The 14,533-nt window shown below is 42.0% G+C and overlaps 1 protein-coding gene across 4 annotated transcripts in view; it reads left to right on the top strand.

Moving 5' to 3' along the window:
• NUBP1 (NUBP iron-sulfur cluster assembly factor 1, cytosolic) overlaps positions 1-14,533 on the top strand; it is a 583,247-nt gene that overhangs the window by 248,962 nt on the left and 319,752 nt on the right. For all 4 annotated transcript variants that reach the window (XM_073591210.1, XM_073591209.1, XM_073591207.1 and 1 more), the window contains exons 5-6: positions 4,023-4,055; positions 5,132-5,222. In XM_073591210.1, coding sequence (XP_073447311.1) covers positions 4,023-4,055; positions 5,132-5,222 — 124 coding nt within the window. The remainder of the gene's footprint in view (positions 1-4,022; positions 4,056-5,131; positions 5,223-14,533) is intronic.

The raw sequence follows: 14,533 nt of genomic DNA, 5'->3' as shown, positions 1-14,533 counted from the left end.
CATGCGTACCTACTTGGATATAAAATTGGGAACAACGGCTGTTCGTGCAGTTGCTGCATCCCAAGTGACATCAATGGGACTGCCCACATAGAGATGCATGGAACACCTGTGTGTATCCCTGTAAAGGTACGCTGTGTATGCCCTGTGTGAACAAGGCCCTAGGCCCCAGGCCCCTTTCACACAAGCTGACCGGGTCTGCCTGTCCGTTTTTCAGGCGAGCCCAATCGGACCACCCATTGTTCTCTATGGAGAGGCTGATGTAAATGGACATGTGTCCGTTTACACCCGCCTGCATCTGGTCCGGCCCAGCTTGCTAAAAACAGACGAATAGAGATCCCATTTCCCATCCATCTAGCAGATTGGATGGAAATGGACAGTCCGTTTCCATCTGACCGCCCCATAGAGAACAGTATCTGTGTCTGCTCTGCATCAGCAGAGCGGACCTGTCATCCGCCTGCTCAGCGGGGATTAGCAGACAGATCCCTGCTGAGCAGGCAGATCTGCTTGACAGTGTCCGCTCCATGTGAAAGGCGTTTTACCAGGAGAGGCCGGTCCATTAGACCCTGCGGGGTGCCAGACTTATACGTTTGTTTGAGTTTTTTTTTTCAAGCCACATTTACAAGCTCTGCGCCCTGAACCCACCCACTTATGATAATAGCAAATTAATATTCGCTGTTGTCTTCCGGCTTCTCCTCCTGGCCAATCAGGACAGGAGGCGGATCGGGTTGGTTGGGAGGAGAAGCAGAGGAGGCCTGTGGAAGGGTAAGTGCAGGGGTCATCACCGTGGAGAGGGTGAGTGCAGTGGGGGGCGTCACTGTGGACAGACTGAGTGCGGGTGGACCTGGGAGGGGGGGCGGCGTCCCCCAAAAAGTCACTGGGTCTTACTATGTTTTAAGTTTTTTGTTTTTTTTTGCAGTTTTTTTTATATATAGATATAGATATCTATAGCTATCTATATCTATATATATATCTATATATATAGATATATATATATATAGATATCTAAATCTACAGTGCCTTGCAAAAGTATTCACTCCCCTTGGCTTTTTACCTATTTTGTTACATTACAGCCTTTTAGTTCAATGTTTTTTTAATCTGAATTATATGTGATGGATCAGAACACAATAGTCTAAGTTGGTGAAGTAAAATTAGAAAATTATATACATAAAACTATTTTTCAGAAATAAAAAAATGATAATTGGCATGTGCGTATGTATTCACCCCCTTTGTTATAAAGCCCATAAAAAGCTCTGGTGCAACTAATTACTAGGGTTGTCCCGATACTAGTATCGGTACCAATACCGAGCATTTGCCCAAGTACTTGTACTTGGGCAAATGCTCCCGATGCTTCCCCCAATACCTGGACTGTCAGCGGTGATCGGCGCGTGGGGGAGTTACAAGCTTCTCCCCCAGCGGCTTTCAGCTACTTTAGTGACATACAGTGGTGATCGGTGCTTGTAACTCCCCCACACGCGATCACCGCTGACTGTCACTGCATCCTCCTCCATGCCCCCTCCGTTCCTCTGTCCCCCTCCGCTGTCCCCCTCCGTTCCGCCGCTCCCCTCTCCTTCTCTATCCCCTCCGTTCTGCTGTGCCTCTCCGCTGTCCCTTCCGTTCAGCCGTCCCGCTGTCCCCTCCGTTCAGCCGTTCCGCTGTCCCCCTCTCCTCTGTCCCCTCCGTTCTGCTGTGCCTCTCCGCTGTCCCCTCCGTTCTGCCGTTCCGCTGTCCCCCTCTCCTTCTCTGTCCCCTCCGTTCTGCTGTGCCTCTCCGCTGTTCCCTCCGTTCTGCCGTTCCGCTGTCCCCCTCTCCTTCTTTGTCCCCTCCGTTCTGCTGTGCCTCTCCGCTGTCCCCTCCGTTCTGCTGTCCTCCTCCATCTTTTGTGTATAGACAGAGTCAGCTGACTCTGTCCATTTACATAACTGAAACATTGTAATCTCTTGTGATTACGATGTGTCAGTTTATGAATGGAGAGAAGCCGCTGTCTTCTCTCCATTCATTTTCAGTGCAGCTGAGGCTGCAGAGAAAGGGACTGGGGAATCTCTATCCTCTGTCTCAGAAGTCACATAATTAGAGAAATTATGTCCACCTGTGTGCAATCTAAGTGTCACATGATCTGTCATTACATATACACACGTTTTTGAAAGGCCCCAGAGGCTGCAACACCTAAGCAAGAGGCACCACTAACCAAACACTGCCATGAAGACCAAGGAACTCTCCAAACAAGTAAGGGACAATGTTGTTGAGAAGTACAAGTCAGGGTTAGGTTATAAAAAAAATATCCAAATCTTTGATGATCCCGAGGAGCACCATCAAATATATCATAACCAAATGGAAAGAACATGGCACAACAGCAAACCTGCCAAGAGACGGCTGCACACCAAAACTCATGGACCGGGCAAGGAGGGCATTAATCAGAGAGGCAGCACAGAGATCTAACGTAACCCTGGAGGAGCTGCAGAGTTCCACAGCAGAGACTGGAGTATCTGTACATAGGACGACAATAAGCCGTACGCTCCATAGGGTTGGGCTTTATGGCAGAGTGGCCAGAAGAAAGCCATTGCTTTCAGCAAAAAACAAAATGGCACGTTTTGAGTTTGTGAAAAAGCATGTGGGAGACTCCCAAAATGTATGGAGGAAAGTGCTCTGGTCTGATGAGACAAAAATTGAACTCTTTGGCCATCAAAGAAAACGCTATGTCTGGCGCAAACCAAATACATCACATCACCCAAAGAACACCATCCCCACAGTGAAACATGGTGGTGGCAGCATCATGATGTGGGGATGTATGTTCCAATAGAAAATCTGTGGTCAGACTTAAAGATTGCTGTTCACAAGCGCAAACCATCCACCTTGAAGGAGCTGGAGCAGTTTTGGAAGGGGGAATGGGCAAAGTTGTGGGCATGTTCTGTAAATTAAATGATGCAAATCCTCAAACAATATATGTTAATTCCAGTTTGTGAGGCAACAATATTTTTTGGGGGGGGGGTCTTTGATGAGATATCAGGGGCCTAAACAGACCCCCATATCTCTTTTTTTGAGACAGAGAAAGAGACTGAAGATTGCCCCTTTCTCTGTAGCACGTTACTTGAATGATTGATTGAATAAGGAATCTGTATAGAGATTCCTAGTCCATTCATAAAATGACAGTCTGATACATAGTACTCGCGGTTACTATATATCTGCTGTCAGTGGGACATATAGGAGCGATCTGTAGTGATCGCTGCCTGCGCCCACTGTACTACAGGGGGGCTTGGTATACACATGTTTACCAAGCTCCAACTTTACCCCCACCCAAACTGCTTCCCCGGGATCCCTAGTCTGTCAAATTACCGGAGATTAATGCAGCCAGCATCTACAGGCTGCGGGAGGGGAAGGAGGGATGCCGCCGCAGCAGGGATGGATCGGGGGTGTGAGGGCTGGTATGGGGGTGATTTGACTTGCGGGGGGGACACATCTGAACCCCCCACCCCAAAGCCCCATGCAGCACCTGAAGCCGGCTGGAGCGGCAGTGAAGGGATGCTGGCTTCTAAAGGTAGCTGCAGGGGATCCCTTTGTAGGGGGAGAAGAGGGGTGAAGGATAGGAGAGTAGGGTGGACAATTTTAGGTGGAAGGGAGCAGTGGCAGGTGGAGAAGCAGGGGACAGGGAAGTGGCAGCATGAAAGGGGCCGGTCATATTTCAGGTTAATAACTCTGATCAGCTGGTTGTAATTCGCTGATCAGAGTTATAGACTTGTTCAGCAGAGTCTGCTGAACAATTCTGATATAAGCTTATGGTCATTGAAGCACAGGTCTCATGGGACAGTCAGAGTAGAATGAAAGCTCCTCCTACAAGCTTTAACCAGACACTGATAGAAGTCACAAGACTGCTATATACTGCTAATGAGAAAAGGTATTGAGTTTATATGTACTAAAATAATTGCATTTCCATGTTCTGTGTGCTGTGGGAGACCAGATATAGTGAATGCAGGGTCCTGGGTTTAGTAACACTTTAAATCATTCTGTGAATATTTTATTTATCCTAGGTTCATCAAAGTGGCTCTGGGTGGTCTCCAGTTGTAAGTATTTGTACATTTATAGTTGCTGTTATATTTACTAGAAAAAGTGTGCCTTTTTCAGATGTAAGTTTCTTAGCAGAGCATTATGTGCAGGAGAGGAGTGTGAATGGCATGACTGCAAACAGTATGTTTAGGAAAGTGAGGATATCACACAGGACGGTGCAGTGAGTATGAATGTGGACTGTAGGAGAGTGCTGAAGCTATGACAAGGGAGACCGTATATGCAGGAGAGGAGTGTAGAAAGGGTTTGCTGATGACCAGTAAGTTAAAGAGAAGAGTGTGGAGAGCAGTGGCGGCTGGTGGTATATATTTTCGGGGGTCACAGGCACCCCCGAACCCACCCCCGGTCGGTCACCAGCCCCGCACTTGCCCCCCCATCAAGGTCTCGGGCAGGGCTTCCTGTGGGCGGCGGCTTCACCCTGCGTCTTCTCCTCAGCTTCATGGCAGCTTTCCCTGCGTCTTCTCCCTCCTCCTTGGTGGCCAATACGATTTCTTCTCCTCTTGGCCAATCGGGTGAAGGCTATTGTCACACAACTGGGTGGGCTCAGGGCGCAGTGCTCTGCTCCCCCAGCCCACCCTTTTTGGAAACCAATTAGAGCCGAGCCTCAGGCTCTAATCATGTGCTTCTAAAAAAAAATTTAAAAATCCACATTCAAATCCATACGTCCGGCGCCCTGCATGTAGATTAGGGCGGCTGTGCCCTGTATGGATGGGCCATCACTGGTGGAAAGTGATCCAGGGTGCAAAATGTGCAGAATTAGTACTGTGGAGGATATGACAGGGGGCGGTCTGTGCAGGAAAGTAGTGTGGAGGGTATGGTTGCAGGGAGTATGCTGGATAGGTTTGTTGAGGATTTGAAAGTTGGTAGTACAGTATGTGCTATAGTGGAGTGCAGAGGGTAAAACCATGGCCAATATGTGCAAAAGAGAAGTGCACAGTGTATGATAGCATGCAGTAAATGTAAAAGAAGATGGTGTCAGTTATAACTGCAGACAGTATGTGCAGAAGTCTCTGCATGTTAGCAAAAATTTGTGAACTCGTGGGCAAGTCTAAGGTTTCCTTTGGTATTATTTCAGTTTGTAGAAGACAACCTCGCTGTGATGTCTGTTGGATTCTTGCTTGGCAGTCAAGATGATGCAGTAATATGGAGGGGCCCTAAGAAGAATGGTTTGTATAAGCTGCAATGTGAATCTGCAAAATAAAATATGAATATATTCTAACACCTGTACATTATGATATTGCTGTAAGCTACTTTCATTGCTTGCAGAGATCTTCTTACAGAAAATCTCAAAATAAATAATATTCTAGTTTAATATTCTACCAACAAAAAGGAGCAGACTTTTTGGCTCTTTACATTTTTTCTATCGGTTGGCAACAAAAGTTTTGAAAATCTTCGTGGGTCCCAAAAGTGCGGAGATTTGTGCCAGGATGGACAGATCTGTGACCACCTGCCATTCTTTTCCAGGATCTACTTGTCTATAGTCACCCTAAGGGGTCTTTTTAATATGCATTTCAGTAACCACAAAGATCGCAGCAGTTAAAACTGTTTGACAGCCTTCATAGTGAGGAGAACAACTCACAAAATGAGAAACTACTCTACTGTAATTTTATATGAGAACTCTTGGGTGTTACATAATTAGTTTAAAAAAAGACGCTAGTCCATCTATTTCAACCAGAAAAAAACATTTTTAAACTGTGAAAACCCAGAGGCCAGCTGTATTAACATAAAAAAAATAAGTTTTTGCTGTAATATTTGCCTTCAGTTTGGGGCTGCCCGCTACTGCTGCTGGAGGAGAGGGGAAAATACTTTGTAACATCATTGAACTGGTTGTGAGTTTTTCGAAAAACTTAGAGTTCAGTTTTTATGGAAAAATCTCAAGGGAGGACATCAATTAATAATGACATAAGCTGTCATAATCTTGTCCTGACTGGAAGCAGTGATCCCAACAGTAAGGCCCATTTCACACTTTCCCATTTCACACTCCGACTTTGAGAGCACAAGTCGCAGGACATGTAAAAAAATCAATGTTTCCCTATGAGAGCTGTCCTAACTGGTCCGACTTGTGAAAAGGTTCCTGCACTACTTTGGTCTGACTTGGCGCGATTTTAGCCCATAGAATATGGCAGTTGCTTCCAAATCTGATCAGCATCTTAACAGATCCGACTTGCGACATGTGCTCAGAGGCAATGTTGGCAATTCAAAATTTATTGAAAAAAAAAAAGTGTGGGGTCCTCCAAATCCATAACAGACCCTCAGGTCTGCTATGGATTTTGAGGGGAAACCCCACACCAAAAAAAAAAAAAAAAAAAGTCCCCCACCAAAATCAATGCCAGACCCTTATCCGAGCATGCAGCCTGGCAGGCTAGAAAAGGAGGGGGGGCGAGCGAGCGCTCCCCCCCCCCTCCTGATCCATACCAGGCCACATACCCCTCAACATAAGGGGGGTGGTTTGGGGCAGGGTGGGCCCAAGACCTTTATTAAAAATAAATGTCTCCCGTGGTAGCTCCAACGTCAATCATGAAGGTCGTTGGCGCCGCCGCCCCGAATAAAAAAAATAATTGCTCTTTCCCCAGACCATTCTGGCGGCTCCGGTGTCTGACAGTTCTTCTATAGCTATCGAGCATGGCCATGTGGTGACGTTACCCAGAGGGGGCCCACGGCGTTTTTTTATAAATTTATTTATTTTTTATTTATTATTTTGACGTGGGGTTTCGCCTCAAGACCCACGTTGCACTCATCTCAAAGTCGAATCAAAATTGGATCCAGTTTAATAGAGCCGCGTGGAAGTAGGATTGATGTTGGACCGAAGTCGCAGGGCAAAGTCGGATTGCATGACTTTCATGTCGTACCAGTGTGAACTGGGCCTAAAAGATAAAAAGTAAAAGATCCTAAAACTCTTAGCATATTTACAAAGCGGTGAGTGTGGCTTTTTTTAAACATTAAGGCCTCATGTACACTGCTGTTGGTAAACGGACGTTCAGAGGCAGTTGGCTGCTTTTTTCAGCTGCCCCTGAACTCATCCAATGTTATCTTATGTGTACATGTACACAGGTTCGTTTAATGTAATTTTTAGGCAATTGCGTTTATAGGCTTTTCTTTAAAGGGCAATTAATTCGTTGAGACGCCGAAGTTTCCGTCGTTTCAGATGCTAAACGCGGTACCGACGTTTAGCCGCATTTCGTTGACAGTCGTTTTTCATCTTTCGCTATTTTGAAAAAAATATATAGATTTTTTTTTCAAACGCAAATGCGGCAAAACGCGGCATGTAAACGAGGCAAAACGAACATTTTAAATGTGGGTTTTTATCTGTAAAGTTAAATCGTTCAGAAGAGGTTGTAAAAACGTCTAGTGTACATTAAGCCTGAATTAATCATTGTCTTTTAAGACACATGCCCCGGTTTCACCTGCAATGAATGTTTGTTGAATGTTTTACTGCTTTATAAATATGCCCCTAGGGTAAGAAGCCACAGGGAAGAGGGAAATGGCTAAAGGTTTTGATGGTGTTTAGATTTTCCGTAAAGTACAACTAAGGACATTATTTTTTTTTTTTGTTTTCAATATAGTAGATTAGAACATCTGTTGTTTTTTAATACTGTCTATGCCCCCAGACACCCTCTCTTTGTCATGTTTAATGTTATCACTGAAAATGAAAATTGCTAGTTGAGGTGACCTTGGTGACAATGAGGAATTCCTTGACTTTCGAAGGATTTCCTCTCACTTCCTGTTTTGGACAGGGAGTGGAGGGAAATCACCCCAATGGGACACAGATGTCAAAACACTGAGAGGGGGTATAACACACTCTTGCTTTATCCTAAATTACAAAAATGTTTTGCCTTTATTACTACTTTAAATTGAGCCTGTGTTTGTCCATGTAGGGCATAGCAACATAATCGTTTTAGTGACAGCTCCAACAGGTGCACAAACTTCCCATTCGATTCGCCATCGCACCTTTTGGCTCTTAGGGGTGAAGACAATTAGCACTGGGGGAAATTTACTAAAACTGGTGTACACATAATCTGGTATAGCTGTGCATAGTAACTAATCCGCTTCTAGGCTTTATTAAACTTAAAGAAGAACTATAGGCAAGAATTTTTTTTTCACTTTGGCCATACACTAGATGAAAAATCAGTCATTTGGACAGTTTGTTCGTTTGTCGGCCAGTTAATGGGCACAAAACGTTAATTGGTAGTGAGTTTTCTTAGCCAAAAAAAAACGAAGGACAAGTTTTGAAATTTTTTGCCGTATGAATGACAAATCGTCAAAATAATGTGATTCTCAGGCAGCAATAAATCGTTGTGTGTAATGCGCATGACGTAAAGAAGTACCCTGGAATTCAGTTCCTTTGCACGATCATTCATTTCTAAAATGAACGATTATCCTCAAAACATCAGTCATGAGCAAACAGCATGAAAAAGATAACCAAACCAAAAAAAAAAAAACAACAATTACTGCAATAATAAAACTATTGCAAAGGAGAATACAGCAACATAGCAGAAACTTTTACATTTCAAAATGCGTTTACACAATGATTTTTTTGGGAAAAGTATTATTACAAAATACCAACATACATATATCTTCCTTAAAGTTATCACTGATTTTTGTGTTCAAAACAGACCTTTCAATGATTTGTACTGTAATGTTTGTTCCCAAAAACTTTACCAATGATTTCCATAACAATAGCTTTCTTTAAAACAAAAATTGCAGATAGTATGCCTTCCTTTGTACATGGGCATGAAAAAGGTGTGCCGCAGATATTTTGAAAGGCAGTACATGCACCACTGAGATCTGAGCCCTGGATGCACATATCTACATGTGCAAAGATCAGATTTCAACCAAAAGTGACAGGTGCAAAAAACTTAGTGTCCCTATAAAAAAAAATAACAAAAAACGCAGATCGTATGCCTTCCTTTGTACATGGGCATGAAAAAGGAGCACCAGTGGTTCACGTGCCGCAGATATGTTGAAAGGCGGCACATGCACCACTGAGATCTGAGACCTGGATTCACATATCTACATGTGCAAAGATCAGATGTCATACAAAAGTGACAAATGACAAGTGCAAAAAACTTCAATAAAGTGTACCTATAAAAAAAGAAGAAAAAAGGCCATGCATCATACAACATTTAACACTGTTCAATAACACCAAAAAAGGATCATTAACATATATAACTTTAGCAAGGGTCTCAGCAACATCCACTAAAGTTTTAATTACAGAACACACATGATCCTTAATTTTTTCCAAGTTAGCTGTGCATTTTAAAATGGCAGAAGATAACATCTGTGCGGTAAACCTATCCATAGAGTTCTCTTTAGAGGGTGGATTTACTGTAAAAAAAAAAATGTACTGTAAATAAAGCTGCAAAAAAAAAATCAAAGTTGTGTGCATGTACTGTGTGTTTTTGTAGACATACCTGTGCTGCTAGTAATCGCCCCGGACAATGCTATAGGATCTTGTAGCTCCAAATCACATTCAGTTGTTGGTAAAGCTAGGACATCTCCGCTGTCATCTTGCAGTGGAATGACATCATCACACTTTTCAGTCTTAGGAACAGAAGTCAAGGCAGATTTCCTTTGTCTCTCTGAGTTAAAAAAAAAAAAAAAATAATAATAAATCCACAGCAATATCCAAATTTTAAATCACAATAATACAAAGTAAAAAAATGCCAAAAAGTTCTGTTATGCAAAAAGGGGTAGGACATATATAGATAGTGAAATATGTCCAGACTTTAACTACCTAGTGTGATCTGAAAAAATGAGAACATATGAATGCAGGAAACAAGCAACATGATGAGCATATATACACAAGCACGTCTCAATGCAACATAGCGTTTATAAAGCAAGACCTATAATTAAAGATATTCTGACTCAGAAACCATTGCACCATAATTAAATAGATGTTAATTACCTTTTTAAACGATTTTGTGGATTCTGTGAAGTTGTTCATGCTCTCTCAGCTTTAGGTCTGACTACCTTTTCCTTAGCTGTTCCTTGGAACATTGTACAGCATGTTTGCTGTACAGGGACTCCACCACCTTCTGCATAATTCTGCCTTTCCTGATATTTGGCTTTGGATAATTCGCCAATCTGCCATCATAACCCCTTCTTTCCAATAGCTTCACAATGGTGACCATCTCTTCAAAAGACATAGCTGTGGCCTTTTCTTTTATTGGGCCCCCATGCCTTGTTGCAGCCATAGAGGCCTCTGCAACCTCCGCCATGTGTGCTGGTGAAGATGTCGCCAGAAGTAGAAGGCGGCTGGAGTCATCTCTGAAACCACGTGAGATCACGTGGCTACGTCATAATGATCGTACGACGAACGATAATACGCAAGATTTATTGGGTTGAGGATTGTTTCCAGGTAAATTTTCCTCTGTTTTTAATATACATTTTCCTGTATGTTTTTTTTTTTTTTTAAAGTCTGTTGCAGCTCTGCATAGCCATTACTGTATGTTGTACTTGTGTGTACATGAAGCAATTTGAAATATGTGAAGCAAGCTGCAGTAGTTTATGCACAGTTGTGACAGGCTTCGTTATAACTTTGTTGTATTTGAAGAGGTTATGATTTCTGTTTTTTTTTTTTTTTTTTTTTTTTTTTTTTTAGACAGAATGGTAGAAAAGTTTACCTCTGAATTTTTACCTCAGTTTATAGAAATGTACAGGGATATGCCCTGCTTATGGAAAGTTCGGTCAAAGGAATATAGTGACCGGATGAAGTGAAATGAGGCCTATACTAAATTGCAAGAGCTATGCACTATTGTATATGCAAAAGCAGATATTAAATATGTTAAAGGCAAAATAGCAAATGTGTGCACCATATTTAAAAAGGAAATGAATAAAATCAAAGAATCCCAAAAATCTGGAGCAGGTGCGGATGAAATCTATGTTTAACGCTTGTGGTATTTTGAAAGCTTGCGTTTCCTCACTGATCAAGATGATACAAGACCCTCAGTGTCCAGTTTGATGCCGACTGAATCCATGTCACCTGAGCTTGAGGATGTGAGCACAGAGCAAAACACAGACAGTCAGGTAAACTAATTTATTTTATTATAATAATTTTTTCCCCTTTGTTTTAGGTATATACAGTACTTTAAATTCACATGAAACTATTAAAGCCCAACAGAAATTATATTTGTATAATTATTGGTAACATCACATAAAAATCTATTTTATTTCTTATGCAACTACATAAACTTTATATATCCTCAGTGGTTTTAGAACGACAGCATTACACATTTACATAAAACGATTAAATATCGTTCTGCCATTCAACAGCTCAACGTCCCAAAAAGTAGTCCATGTAGTCTAGACGGATTTGGCGTGCAAGTTGAGTAGGAAGCCGTGGTTGTGCACAAGCTATATTCATGAGTCCCTCCGTGTCATTTCTCCACTCTCCAAGTATGACATTTCCTGCAAACAGTATCTTCCCTGTCAAGATGAGACTGTGGCATGTAGGAGGCACTAGTACGACGCAAATAGTTATGTAATACACAACAACAACAATGTAAAATCATATCAATTTTGTGACTGCTAAGGTTGATTGCCGTGCGAAAAATTCTAAATCGATTAGACATGATTCCAAAAGCGTTCTTAACCACATGCCTTGCCCTGGATAGTCTGTAATTATAGATTATTTGCTCCCTTGAGAGGTTCTTCAGGGGAAAAGGTTTAAAAATCTGCTCCCCCAGAGCAAATGCATCATCTGCCACGAAAACGAAGCTCAAACCTTCGACCGTCTCCTCTGTTGTGGTTAGATGTAATGTTCCATTTCTCAAACGGGTGTGGAATTCTGTTTTTTCAATTACTCCATCAGAATTTCTTTCATTTTTGCCAATATCAACGAATAGGAATTCGTATTTGGCATTGACTAGAGCCATTAGAGTTATACTGAAAAATCCCTTGTAGTAATAAGATCCCAAAATTGAAGGAGGCAGGATCCTTAATGTTTGCCATCTAGGGCTCCTCCACAGTTTGGGAAATTCCAGTGATCCTGGAATTGTTTGGCTATAATTTTCCATTCACAAGTAAAATAAATATGTTAAATGCATATTTTTAATCTTCTACCTTGCTTTATTGCACAGGATATGGCAAATACAACTTCACCAAGCTTCCTTTCTGCATCAGCAACAACACCAAGTAATAGGAAAAAGAGGCCTTACCAAGACTTAACAAACAATTTATTTTTACAAGCATCTGCTGCTTTTAATCAGAAGAGAGATTGATGCAATGATTTGGGTGGCCTAACTGCTAAAAAAAAATTGCAGGATGTCAAATGACCAGAAACAACTTATTGAGCCAATATTAATTCAGCTACTTAATAAGGGACTAAGAGGTGAGTTAACCAAGAATACACATTTGGCTAAGTGCAACGACTCCTATGGGAATCCTCCAGTGCAACCTCAGCACCAAAATCAGTGGCATGCTCCATTAGCACAACAAGAACATCTGCAAAGCAGCTGGATGCCAGAATATCATTACACATCATTGTAATATATGTTTGGGTGTTGAGGTTTAATTTTACATTAAAACCGTTCTGGTTTTAAGTAATATCTTATTGAATTTATGTGAGCAGTTGAACTATTGGATTACGTGGTTCAAAATATAACTACAGTCAGGTACATAAATATTGGGACATCGACACAATTCTAATCTTTTTGGCTCTGTACACCACCACAATGGATTTGAAATGAAGCAAACAAGATGTGCTTTAACTGCAGACTCTCAGCTTTAATTTGAGGGTATTTACATCCAAATCAGGTGAACGGTGTAGAAATTACAACAGTTTGTATATGTGCCTCCCACTTTTTAATGGACCAAAGGTAGTGGGACAATTGGCTGCTCAGCTGTTCAATGGCCAGGTGTGTGTGTTATTCCCTCATTATCCCATTTACTAGGAGCAGATAAAAGGTCCAGAGTTAATTTCAAGTGTGCTATTTACATTTGGAATCTGTTGCTGTCAACTCTGAATATGAGATCCAAAGAGCTGTCACTATCAGTGAAGCAAGCCATCATTAGGCTGAAATAACAAAACAAACCCATCAGAGAGATAGCAAACATTAGGTGTGGCCAAATCAACTGTTTGAAACATCCTTAAAAAGAAAGAACGCACCGTGAGCTCAGCAACACCAAAAGACCCGGAAGACCACTGAAAACAACTGTGGTGGATGACCGAAAAATTCTTTCCCTGGTGAAGAAAACACCCTTCACAACAGTTGGCCAGATCAAGAACACTATCCGGGAGGTAGGTGTATGTGCGTCAAAGTCAACAATCAAGAGAAGACTTCACCAGAGTGAATACAGAGGGTTCACCACAAGATGTCAACCATTGGTGAGCCTCAAAAACAGGAAGGCCAGATTAGAGTTTGCCAAACAACATCTAAAAAAGCCTTCACAGTTCTGGAACAACATCCTATGGACAGATGAGACCAAGATCAACTTGTACCAGAGTGATGGGAAGAGATGAGTATGGAGAAGGAAAGGAACTGCTCATGATCCAAAGCATACCACCTCATCAGTGAAGCATGGTGGTGGTAGTATCATGGCGTGGGCATGTATGGCTTCCATACATGGCTGCCATGGAACTGATTCTCTAGTATTTATTGATGATGTGATTGCTGAGAAGTATGAAGTGTTTCGGGCAATATTAACTGCTCATATTCGGCAAAATGCTTCAGAACTCATTGGACGGCACTTCACAGTGCAGATGGACAATGACCCGAAGCATACTGCGAAAGCAACCAAAGAGTTTATTTAAGGGAAAGAAGTGGAATGTTATGCAATGGCCAAGTCAATCACCTGACCTGAATCCGATTGAGCATGCATTTCACTTGCTGAAGACAAAACTGAAGGGAAAATGCCCCAAGAACAAGCAGGAACTGAAGACAGTTGCAGTAGAGGCCTGGCAGAGCATCACCAGGGATGAAACCCAGTGTCCCAATATTTATGGACCTGACTGTATATACTGTTGTCAGGCTGTGGTGGGGCCTAAACCACATTTGTTGTGTCTAGTTTTATTTACAATAAACAAATAATAAAAAGAAAATTACCTTCAAATATTCATTTTTCAACACATTAATGATGGCTTCACAGGTTTCAGGAATTATGCGTCCCAATGACTGTGCAGAGATCCCTGTGCTGAACTTTAGGTCCTCCAAACTCCTACCAGTGGCTAGAAAACCTAAGGTTGCGATGAGTCTCTGGTCGGGAGTTATGGAGCATCTCAAAACTGTGACTTTTTTCGTTATTAGTGATGACACCCATCCCAATAGATGTTGAAAGCAGTCATCTGGCATACGTAGATAGTTCTTAAAGTCATCAGGACTATTCTCCTTCAGTTCCTTTAGTAATTTCATGTGGGAAAACGCTCTCTGTTCCTCAGCCAATTCTTGCTCCATATTTTTATTTTTTTATTTTGCTCTTTCTCCATTTCTTTATGGCCAGCACTCCCAGCATTGCTATAGCATTGTTTTTTTGTGTTTCG

Source organism: Aquarana catesbeiana, linkage group LG06 (genome assembly GCF_042186555.1).
Source record: "Aquarana catesbeiana isolate 2022-GZ linkage group LG06, ASM4218655v1, whole genome shotgun sequence".
Lineage (NCBI taxonomy): Eukaryota > Metazoa > Chordata > Amphibia > Anura > Ranidae > Aquarana > Aquarana catesbeiana.
Note: the sequence above shows the minus strand (reverse complement) of the source record. Positions and strands in the feature narration are given on the sequence as shown.